The 12,254-nt window shown below is 44.0% G+C and overlaps 1 protein-coding gene across 1 annotated transcript in view; it reads right to left on the minus strand.

Moving 5' to 3' along the window:
• LOC126647016 (neuronal acetylcholine receptor subunit alpha-7-like) overlaps nt 1-12,254 on the minus strand; it is a 55,403-nt gene that overhangs the window by 25,654 nt on the left and 17,495 nt on the right. The window contains exon 3 of the mRNA XM_050328861.1: nt 870-914. Coding sequence (XP_050184818.1) covers nt 870-914 — 45 coding nt within the window. The remainder of the gene's footprint in view (nt 1-869; nt 915-12,254) is intronic.

A 12,254-nucleotide genomic window follows, 5' to 3' on the forward strand; every position in this document is an offset into this window, starting at 1 on the left:
TCAATCATTCAAGTCTCCCATTGCTTTTTTCCTCAAGAACTGCGACTTTATTGAGCACAAGCTGTTAAGGAGATCTGTTTACGCACCATAAGAAAACACTGTATCCCTCACCATAGGCAGCCGTGGGCAGCTCAGATGGGAAACTCCCTTCCCCAAAGCCCTTAGTGAAGATCAGTTTTGCTTATGACCTGTGCAGGTCACTCCTCAGCTGGAGGAGGTTGCAGAAGGGGGAGAAGGAATGTTCGTGGATGAGGTTTGTAAAGCACGAGGGAAAGCAACGTGCCCAGTGATGTGTCAGGGCACTGCCAGCAGTGCAGCAGGGAGCTGTCTGTGGTCCCTGGCCACCCCACCACCCAGTCTGAGCATTCTCCACCTGGTCCAGTGTGGCTGGGTCTGTTCAGGGGAAAGTGTTGGGAATTTTGTAATTTGGCTCCCTGTTTCAGACAGAGGTGGGGATTTTCCCAGGAGCATCAAGGACAGGGAACCTGGGTCATACTGGGTGTCTGGCTCCTTCCCAAGTCCCCATCACTGGTTATGGAGAGGGCCTTCAGCCCCTTGAAGGATTTCTTCTTGGCCATGATGGGACCCTAACTCTGGGTTCTTTATATCCCTACACCCACTGGCCTAACAATGCAGTTGGTTTCATCCTCCAAAGGTTAAGAGGTGTCCCCAAAGGATTAGTACAGACTCCAGAATATAATCTTCAATGCTAAAAGGAGCCCCAGGAAAATTTTAAAGGACTTAAAGCGCCTGCTTATATCACATTATAGACAAGTTAAAAGATAGTAATCTTGCTTTTCAATTAAGAAAGCACATTCAGTAGTTTTCAATTAGACAGTTTCTTTTCTTTATTGACAGAGGTTACTCACCATCTGCAGCCAAGCATTTGTGATCAACACCTGATTCTTCTCGTCCTTTGAACAAAAGGGGGAAGGAAAGAGAAGAAAAAAAAAGGATGACACTCAACGTACAGTTTAACTGCAGGTGGAAGAGTTTCTGTTTATTTGAGAAACTCCAGACTCCTGGGGTACATAAACCAAATTTTATGGAGTAGATTGTGAGCTCAGTTCAAAACCACTGAACTGCACTATTTGGTTCAGACAATAGTGACTCTTTGCTATCCTTTAAACCTACAGACCTCCTGTGTTTATCAGAACTAATCAACAACAGAAGAGAAAATAATAGATAATTTTTCCTATTTTGCTGGGGACAAGCAAACTCCTTACCAAAAGCATCAGTTTTACCTTTTAGCTACTTTGTCAAAACAAGATGATTTCCAGTACCACACAGCATGAAAGTAAGTAGTTGAAGAGATTTTATGTTGTATTTGCTGCAAAACAATGGTGAAATAGTGCTGGAAGGGCTGTCCTTTTGGAGAGTCAGCACTGTGTAGCTTAGCTCAGGCTGAAAGGAAAGGAAGGGCTGGCCCTGGGAAGAAGCTAGCACATGGCAAAAAGGACACAAGTGGTGCCTGAGAAGGAGCTGTCATGGCACCTGCTCAGAGCAGGAGTCTGTAAATTCGGAGACCTGCGTGCAGAGGCCATGGGGAAGCATTTGTGACTCACGACAGAAACAAAGGTGCCCTCACCACCAAGTTGGTGCCCAAATGCTTCGAGACTCTCAAGGTGTCCAGCTTGCTGCAGTTAGCCTGCAGATGCAGGACCCTGCACTGCTGCTGCCACAGTGTCCCATGCAGGAATTGCAGACTCCCAAGCTAATGCATGGAGGAAAACTGGCCAGAGAAGCCTCCTTGTTATTGATTCCCCAGCACATAGGACACTGTACCCCTGGTACTGCTGAATTCCTTAGCATGAACCCTGTCCGTGTCATGATCTGCTCTCTTCACTCATTTGGGTTGTTGAAGCTGTGGAAGCACCACAACCTAGAAAGGGAGACATCATTGATCTCCTCGTTGTTTCGGCCACAGTTTGTGGCCAGAGTTACATGCTGCAGTCAAGTTCCTGTCCCCACAGAAAGTAAATTCCAGGCATGAAACAGGTCTTTGCCATAGTGATCCACACAAAACCATCTATCACACTACCTCCTCTTGAGTCCCCTTGTGACCTGCCTAAACTGCTTCTGCTGCTGTGAGATGGCACTCAAAAATCAGAAGTGATTTTATATCATTATACCGTTCATGTATTTCCCTTTCTCCTCTCTTCTGCTCCCAAAATTGTGACAGTAAATGTGTGCCTCTCTCTGTGCAAACCACAACCTGCCTCCAGAGGCCCTGTCCATCTGCTGCTCCTTTTGTTCCCTTGGTTGCTGTGGCTGAAGCAACTGTAAGTAAGTCCACAGAAAAATAAGAAAAGAAAAACCACACACAGGACTGAGCTTGTTAAGACACATCTTTTAGATGCTGAAGCATTCAAAGGAATAAACACTAACCTGGAAAAACATAAATCCATAAGTGAAAAATAAACCAAGCAGAGTTGGTGATTGACAGGGGTCATCAGAGCTAACTGTGTCCTCTCGTGTGGGAAGTGAAGGCAACACAGATCCCTGTGTCCCAAGGATCCTCAAAGGCCAGCCAGCAGCCCATCTGACTGATGCATTCCTAGCCACCAGTGACTCCTAAGGTCTCTTCTGGGGATGGCAAGCATGATGCTTGTCTGAACAGCACATCAAATCCTAGCAATATTTTGTGTTGCTATGCAATCCATAAATACTTTATACTTACAAGCTGCATGTGTTCTTCTTACAAAGACTTTTTGTGTACTGTTAAAGAAGCCTGAACACCATGACTAAAATGATGGTCAGTCAAGAATCAGCCAATGCCTTTCCTGTGCAAAATTAAGTGTTGCCCCCATCTCCATTGCACCCTATAGGGAAGGGGAGGAGGGGAATCTTCTTTATTTTGCTACCTGAGTAAGTCACAGGGAGATGCATTGAAGTCCAGTGTAGATCTGTGAGGCTATGTGTTTCCAACATGTGAAGCTGCCTGCCACCAGGAGCCTTTCATATGTGTCTCTGGATTTACAAGGAAATCCATTTTGCCTGGTATACTAAGTTCATACTTTTTCATTTAGCATTAAATTTATTGTCTTGGGCATGATTTGCCTTCTTTTCACAGGGTCAGTGTGCTCACCATGTTTGTCCTCCTCCTTAGATTTGCTTTTTAGTCAAAGAAAAACTTTTATTTTAGAGTTCTCACAGCTTTACCTACAGAGTAACCATGGTCTTCCCTGTCTTGTGTTTTGGTAGCACCAGTCTGCAAAAGCATGAAGTCTAACCAGAGCTTTGGGCTGCTTATGTCTCTCTCAGCTTGAGTGAAAGAAAAAAAGTAATTTCAGGAAGTTTTCATGGCCATTCAGAGTCTGTTTTTGTCCTTGCCTTCAGGCTGCTGAGCTTTCAAATGATGTTTGTTTGGCTTTATGAACAGCAAAAGACAGAAACAGTTGTTTCAGCATTCAGCCCTGATCAACAGATGCAGTCCGATGGGTCCTTCTCCTTGCAGGACAGAAGAGAGTATTTTCAAAAAAAGGATGAGAGTTTGCCAAAAGTGCCTCATTTGCAGAAGCAGCAAAGCTTATTTTACACTGGGCAGGCATTCATCCATGTGTAGCTCTCTTGCTAAGCCCCTTCTAGACCCTGAGAAACCTGACCGAAGAAGAAGTGTCTGCTGGGGCTACCCAGGAGACAAGGATGGTGGAAATCCTGGAGTCTGAATCCATCCCCTGTTAGAGCAAGAGGCATTTAAGAGCTGAGGTGTTTATGGAACTTTCCATCTTTGCAAATGTGGTGGTTTACTGAGCCACATAGCTTTGCATCCTCCAAAGAAATCATTTGGCCTTTAGAGTGGGCTGGTTGCCTTGCCTTTCTAGAGCTGCAGAAGAATTACAGCTCCTGCCGTCTTTATCATGACCTGTTTACTGTATGTATCTCTAAGATACATTGACACAGGAGGGACTGTATTTTTCTGTTACAGAGATACTCACGGCCAACCATGAGAGTGTGTGTACTTTACTCTGTCTCAAGAGATCACTAGTCACCTAGATTTGCCTAAGTAAAAGATAATTATTGAGGCTGGGGAGTGCTGGATGCACTTGCTTCACTGTGTGTCATTAGTTTGTGCAGAGGGGTTGAAGATTAGTTGAGAGGATGCCTTCCCTCCCGGGAAAAAAACTTGCAGAATCCATCATACTGCTTTTCCTGTGCAAGATTTCTGTCTCACTTGGTACTGGCAACCTTGGGGATGACTTTCCCTCTGCATTGGGCAAGCTCTGAGCTCCCATCTCTCGCTGCAGCAAAGCATCCAAAGCAGCCCTGCAAAGATCCCAGATGAGTTTGGAGATGACTAGACCCTAGAGGTGCTTCTCCATCATTCCCCTGGCAGTTCTCCTGGTTTGAAATATTCAGCTTAGACAAATCACTTTGCTTCTGGTATTCAGAAATGCTGGAAAAGCTGTGGTCACTAGCTAGTGCAACAGTTGTTCTCTAAATCCTTCCTGTCATTATCTGGGTCACTTTCTCCCCTTTATATCTCCAGCCGGACTCCAGTTAATCCTCTGCCCTGGATATCTGCTTATTCCTACAGCCACCTTTGACCCACGGAGAGTGACAGAATTAGTTTGGTTCGTTCTGGTGCACATGCTGCAGCATGTGAATGTTTTAGTTTGGTTTTCTTTTCCCTGCTCTCAATCCGAAGCTTATAATGTGTGTACATCTGCCTGCGTTGTGCACCACTGCCTGTCAGCAGGTTCTCCCTTATCAGGTCAGCGTCTAAATGAAATGTAGCTGCCCTCAGCGACGTAATTACCTGAATCATATCATACGGACAGAAAAAGGCAAAGCCTTTCAGTAATCACATCATATGGTAACATGTTATCTCTGTAGCAAGGCATTTGTTACCAGGTGACTGGTAGGAGCCATTGGTCCTTGCCCTCTCACAGAGATGCAGAAGTGGGAGTTGAATCAGCCATTGATTTATTGCAAGACAGAAAAATCCCAAACTGAACAGGTGAGTCTCAGAGGTCATGTGTGACTACTTTGGTACTACTTTGGTTATTTTTTAAAGGTTGGGGGTTTTTTTTGTTGCGGTTGTTTTTTGTCTTTTTTTTTTTGTTTTTTTCCCCACTGTTTTTGTGCCTGAAGACCTGAAGACAAAGAGACAAATGGTCAAGTGGCATGGAGACACTGACAGTGAGACCTGGAAAATTCAGTTAGCAGAGGCATTGGTCTTTGCAGGGGTTTTTATTAAAAATATCCAAAGGAATTGATTAAGCTTTCAGTGGCTTGTATGCTCACTCTACGACTGCAACAAGCACTCCTTTCCATTCGTGAACTACCCATCTGCCCACAGTCTTCAGCTGATTAACTAAAACTCAGCTTAGATGCACCGAGTGGTTGGAGGCCCACAAACTCCGTCATTTTGAGGAACGCCAAGGTTGCCTTGGCAACATTCCAGTCAATATCCGCTAGACAGCCTTTATATTTAAGTGGTTTCATTAAAAAGCTGGAATAAATGTTGCCATGGTAACATCAACTTTGTAGGGATAGCTGAAGTTTGAGTATTTCATCTCAATCCCTTTAAGAGAATACCCTCAGGAGGAAGACGGGAATCAGAGGGGAGGGCCCAGAGTTAGGGGGAAAGTCTGAGGAGAGACACAGAAATACAAAGGAATAGCAAAAGTTGAACAGACATCCACAAACACCTGCTGAGTATTTTGTTGCCCATCAGGATGAAGATGTGTCTAGGCCAGTGCTGTCAAGCCAAAGAGGATATAGCTAAGAACTCATAGCTGAATACCTTTGTTGCATGGGCTTCTTCTGCTATGAATAGCTGGAGGTGTTTTTCATCGGAGGCTGAACCACATTTTCATCTAATGCCACTGGCTTCTTCTTGAGGCTATGCCTTTCTTGATCCCCTGCCTGTCTTGGAGAGGTGTGTTCTTTCACTGTGGGTAAGCACTGCAACCTGCTTTTGGTCTTTCCACTGTGTAGCAGCTACTACACAGGCAGTGCAGTAGCCTGTGTAGGCTACGTGGTCACACTGCCTTTAACCACCTGCACCTCTCTCTCCCCAAAATGGCAGTCTGGGAGGAATACCATTGCATCTGTATCTGCTGCTTACAGCAGTCCTGTGCATACATGGTTTCAAGACAGGAACTTTGCATATTGGAGGTTTAGGCCTCTGCCAGATCACACTCTTCCCCTTGCAAGCCCCTGAGCCAGGAGCAATCACTAGTCATGAGAGTGGAGAGTTTAAGAGAACCTTGTACTGGGACGAGCACAGCATTCAAAGAGGGACTGGGCCACAACAGCCCGCAAGTGCAGGGATGCCAGCTGTATTTCTCACACTACATAATCCATGGCCAAAAGGTATTCCTTGTGAAAACCTTGTCTCTCATATGTCAGAGACTGAACAGTTGCTTTGATATAGATGTTAAATGCGAAGGCCAGGATGCAAAAGCTGCTGCAGCAGGTACTGAACCCCATGATTTCCTCTAAGGTGAGAGTCAGAGGAAGAAACAAGGGAAAAAAGGCCAGTTTCTGTTGTCAGTCAGGGCATCAGAGTAGGCAGCCCTCCCACTCACTCACACAATTGGTGACTGACAGTCTCCCAAGCCTGCATGATTTGTGCCTTACTTGCCTTTTCCCCCCCACACTTTCCAATTTACACTGCCATTGTGATGGAAAAGGCAGACTTGTTCTTGCCCTGCACATGTGACATGACTTCTAACTATTGCCAGGGGCTCTAGGTGCTTGCCTTAGGAAACGAATTTTGGTTTTCTAAGTTGTAGCTTTTGCACCAGTGCCTGAAGATCAGGACTCCAATGAAGTGTGACACAACATAGACTCCAGCAGTGGTCTTGAGATTGTTTGCACAAATACTTGCAAATTGCAGGGACTCCCTGTCCCCACGCTTCTGTGGGATCCTGGGGAGAGTGAAGCCACCAGTTTTGTCCCACTGTTTCAAAGATGCTTCTCATGGAAACCCCAGAATCTGGGTCAGGCTTTCCAGCCTTCTCACATGGCTTTCCAGCACAGTGCTGCTTTCTGACTGCTTGGATAAACTGACATACATGATGAGTTCCTGGGGGAAAGGATGTTATGTCACCACCCAAAAGCAGTTCAGTTCTCCATTAAAATCCTTAATCATCCACACATAACATGTAGGTGGTTTTTATATTCCCCAGGGTAGATACCTTATCCTGAAATAGCTCTCCATGTGTTTTGTGCACAGTTGGCAGGTGTTTCAATAAACAGGACTAGACACAAATCATCATTCCAAGCTATTAATTATTCATTGTCTTTTTCAGCATTTGAGATCACAAGTTAAACAGTGGGAGGATGGTTGAGAAAGGTCTCAAACAGGCCAACCCTGAGTGCTTATCAGAGACTCATTCTCAGGCTATCTGCAAGAATGCCTTTGCTTTTTCTTCCTATACTTGCATGCTGCTGTCACAGCACAGCAAGAAATAAGGGGATGTAGGAGCATTCCAAAACTCAAATGAGCTCTTAAAGCTTGTGATCAGGGATAGAAAAGGGGAGAAAGGTTTTTACTGAGGAGCTAAAGTCACAGTCTCTCAGGACTTACTGTCAGAGAACACAGAGAAATTAAGAAATACTAGGTTCAAGGCCACTTCAACAGTTTTGGCTTAACTGCTTTATTGCAAATACTTGATGCCTCAAATTAGTTACCCAAGATTAAGGAATACACACAGGCTCAGGATCTCTATTCCCACATCTACAAAGCGCAGCCTTTTCACCAGGCAGACAGAGAATTGTTTAATTATTGCAAAATGCCAAGGCAGGATGATCACCACAGAAAACCTCAGAAGGAAATCAGCCATTCTTTTGTTGGAGCCACTGCCACTAGACATGGCTTAGGGAACCACGCTGAAAGAAAACAAACTTTGGAATTGCTGCTCACTAGGTGAGCCTCCTCCACTCTTTGTGCCGAGATGGGCAGAAGACAAATTAAAAATAGCTGCCTGTAAAATTCAGGTAATTAAGTCTTCATCATAAGGTTTCATGCAAGCAGGTGTGAGTAGTATGAGACATAATACCCATGGTGCTTTACTTCATCGTGCTAGCGAATTCGCATCTTGCTTGTTTAACTGGTTTACTGAGACTGACATTTTGATAATGCCTGGCACACAGAAGACAGCCAAAATAATAATACACGGTTCAACTAGCCTGGAATTTCCCACTTTTCGAGATTTTCAATCTAATGAAGAGTTTTAATTCTAATTTTTCTTCTCAGAGTTGAAAATTGGTCACGCTGCTCTGGTGTCATTGAATTGGCCCTTGCAGGATGAGAGCGGAAAAAAACTTCCCAGAAAGATAACGTGGTTTGGTAGAGTAGGTCTTTTAAGGAGAAACAGAGTAAACACAGCTCACAAAGGCTATGCAGGAGGCTCCCAAATAAATGTAAGGGCATTATTAACAGAGAGAGAAAAAAAGATACTTTAATCTAGAATGGCTGAAAGAGTCAGTTGAGCGGTCAAGCTTACATTGCTAAAGTTATCTATCCGTAAAAGATTTGTAGGGGATGTACTATAAGGCTTATGGTTTAATCTACTGAATTCTGATACTATATTGGGAATAACATATGAACAGGTGCTTATGTTCACTGCATATTTTTATTTGTTTCCTCAAATCACTTGTCTGTTGATCTGGGTTTGCTGCATAACACTCAGCATAGATTTTTGAACATTTTGTGCCAGGATGAAAGGTGGTAGGGGATGACCTAGCTGCTCTAAGGTCAGTTTAAGAAGGAAGAGGTGAATTAGAGCTAGAGAATAAACCCTTGAACTTTTTGGCCTTTCAATTCACCTGCAGAGCTAGCCTGGGAAGCTTATGAAACAAAATCATTTAAGAGTAAGGAAATCAACTGTTAAAGTCTTTCAGATCTGACAGAGATTTTGTGAAAAAGCCAACAGTACTAGGGCTGTGTTAGACAGGAGGTACACAGGGCCAGGCACTGCCTTGCTTCTGCCTTCTCACCTTTACTTTATGGCACAATATACTGACAGGTAGCCTCTAGCTTTGGCAACTCTCGCTCAAATAGAGAATTCTCCAGCAAGGAGGTCATTGCACAACAACTCCTGTGGACTGAATTCCACCACCCTCCATTTGAGGGGTAGATCACCTGGGAACTGAGCAGGCTCATCTCCAATGACAAGACTGGCTTATACTTAAAAGTTGTTCTCTTACCAATCATTTCCCGAAAAAAAAACGCAAAAAGCAAACCAACCCAAAATAACAAAACCCCCCAACTCCTTCAGGGCTGAAGTCTCTGATTTGAGGGAAACCAAGTGCAAGGCGAAGTTCGAATCCAACATTTTGATAAGTTCCTGGTGGAGAAGACAAAAACAGGTATGCTGCTAAGCTAGTGTGCTGCTTATAGTTTAGTGAATGCATCTGAGAGCTCAGGGAAAGTGTGTGAGGATATTTTCTCTTGCTTTCCCTGCACAGCAAGGCACAGACACAGTTTTCAAGGAAAAAAAAACAAAACAAATTGTATATTTGTTCTTTGTTATCCTACTAAACTCTTCTGTTGACTTCTCTTCCTACTTTCCGAACATGTCAGGAGCTTTGACACATCACAGCAACAAAATCTGAAGTTTAAAAGTGAGATTGTTTGTAAGCACGTGATCAGGTTTGGGATGAACCTGCAGTTTCCAGGATGTACAATCATTTTACACACTATTCCATTAATTCAGAACAGTGCATAATAAATTTTTCCAGATAGAGCATTTGTTTTGGGTTTTCAGCCAAAATACATTAAAACAATTTTTTTTCTTCTGAAAGTGCAAAATTACTCATAGATGGCTGGGGATTTTTTCAGTATTTTTGTGGCTTCCCACTGGTCACTCACAGTCTCTTTTTCTGGTCATTATGAAACAGGAAGAAATTTCCAGAAAAGCACCTGAACAATCATTTGGCATTATGTTCTTGGGCAACCTGTAATCTGCTGAGGTGATTTTCTGCGTCAGTGGCAGCTGGAAGGGTGAACAAGGAGGAGAAAAGTACTACAGGACTTCACCATATGCAGGGAGCTGAAAAGCAGCTTTTTGTTTGGTTGGGGTTTTTTTTAAGTAACTCAACAGTGCCTCAACACGTACACACCCCTTCAGATAAGGTCTCCTGCAAATGCCAACAGGAGCAATGAAAACCATCATTCACAGTGACAACTTAGCATGTTCCTTTCACATGGCGCCAAAGGAAAATGCTTGTGTTTCCTCTGCTGTGGAAAATGTCATGCCTCATTTCTTAATTGCTCTAGCCTGACCAACTGACTGGGCTCTTAGACAAAATAAGAAGAGAATTCTTGTTCCAAGTACTCCTGGATGTCTACCCATGCTTGGGTTGGCAGGGCCTGACAGTGCTCTGTGGGAGAGATCAGCAGCCAAATGCCCTTCTGATGCACAGGGAGTGCCTGGAGGGCAGGCTCCAGGCAAGAGTGACCCTCGGAAAGCACATGCTCAGGAGACAGCACAGCATGAAGCTGTCCTCACACACAGACGACAAGGCAAACTGAACTCAACCCTGCTGCTAAACAGGGGTTGTAACTGTCCCTCCTTTCTGCTCATTTGTTTCCTGGGTGCAAGAGGCCTGTGATGGCCGTAGCTGGGAGTTAATGTAATTCTGGGGAGAAGTCCGAACCCTACAGTGATTCATTTGCATTCGTCTACCACAGCTGTGACAAGCAGAGAACATGTTCTTCACAGCTTTGGGTGTGATGTCTAGTTTGGATTGCCAAAATCCACAGATATCCTGCATAGGCAAATGCAGGCAGGTAGAAGCAGAAAACCTAATCCCAAGTAGTCATGCTCTGAAATTTTCTTTGAATGGGCGTTAAGAACAGGAGGTGAGATTTTAAGTAGTCACTTGTCACTACTGTTTGGAAAACCTCAGTGACAAGCAGTCAAAACCTCCAAGCAGTCTTTACTCTCTGTGTAGAAAAGCGAAACTAGATTGTCACCAATGCTGTCCTCAGCAGGCTGGTTGCAGAAAACGGATTTAGGATTCATTACATTGTAATACAGTATGTGTAGGAAACAGACTTATAGAGGAATGTCATGGAACCTGTCGCAGATCAAAGTGTATTAGACTTGATGCCAGGTCTTGGCATGTGTAAGGCATAAGTTTCTCTGAGTTTCAGTGGCAGATTCCTTCTCATTTCCAGGCAACAATAAAACAGGAGACTTAGTTTTGTCTTCTTTGTATTGTTTTCTCCTGCAGGGAAACCAGAACAGGGTCCACTGTCTCATGTCCATGTCATTTATCCTATTCCTATATCCTATTCCTATATCCTATTCCTAGCCCCCTGCGTGAAGAACTGTGCACCAGCTGCTTTGTCTTGTGCCAGGCAGGGCAGCTGAGGAGGCAGAGTCTACTGACCCCCTCCCTACCATCCGAGTGAACAGTGAGTTGCCCACTTGGTTTGCCTTGTGGTGTCACAGCTAATAGAAGTCATCTCTTCTTTGTAGCTTGCCTGCTGCTCTTTACATCACTGTGGCTATAACGAGCCTCCTTTTAAACAGACACTTACTTTAGCAGCTGGGGCAGTCACATCCTGCAGCCTGTCCAGCCAGCAATGGAGGATGAGGGGCTCACCAGTGCAATGTTTGTTGCTGGCATATTCCTGCATTGATTCCTGATTTAGGGACACATAGGATCAATACTTTGTGCTTTTTCAGGCTGGCTGGTTTAGCCATTTGTTGATGCCACCTTTTTACTACAGGGACTCCACTGCCAAGTGGTATTCTGTGCCTTCACAGAGGAGACAGGAACCTTTTTTACATCATCCCAAATAAACACTTCAGGTGACTCTGGATGTTTTTAAAACACTATGAGTGCAGCTTGTTAAACCATGAGCCTAGAACAGGTCATTAATTCTCTGAACAGATTAACATCTAGCTTCCGTACTATGTGCAGAGATGTAAGGAAGGAAAGCTTTGTTTCTGGTAGGAATGAACATTTAGAATATTACTTTTCTATTGTGGACAACCAAAAGGGAAGACTGGAACTAAATTTCTTGTAATGGACTGATATATTGATATAATGTAGATAAAGTACTTTAAAAATGCCAATTTTCTGAATTTCACATTCACATGTAAAAACAAAACCCTACTGAAAAATCATTTTATATAACTCCTCATGACTCACTGACTTTGAATACGTACAGTCACAGCCACAAGGCTAAAGAGTCCCCTTAATAACCCCCAACCTTCAAAATGCTGAAAGAAAATACCATCAGGAAAAGAAGGATCTTTGGAGCTGAGACACCTCAGCTAATTTGG

Source organism: Myiozetetes cayanensis, unplaced genomic scaffold (genome assembly GCF_022539395.1).
Source record: "Myiozetetes cayanensis isolate MyiCay16 unplaced genomic scaffold, myiCay2020 scf4, whole genome shotgun sequence".
NCBI classification, from domain to species: domain Eukaryota; kingdom Metazoa; phylum Chordata; class Aves; order Passeriformes; family Tyrannidae; genus Myiozetetes; species Myiozetetes cayanensis.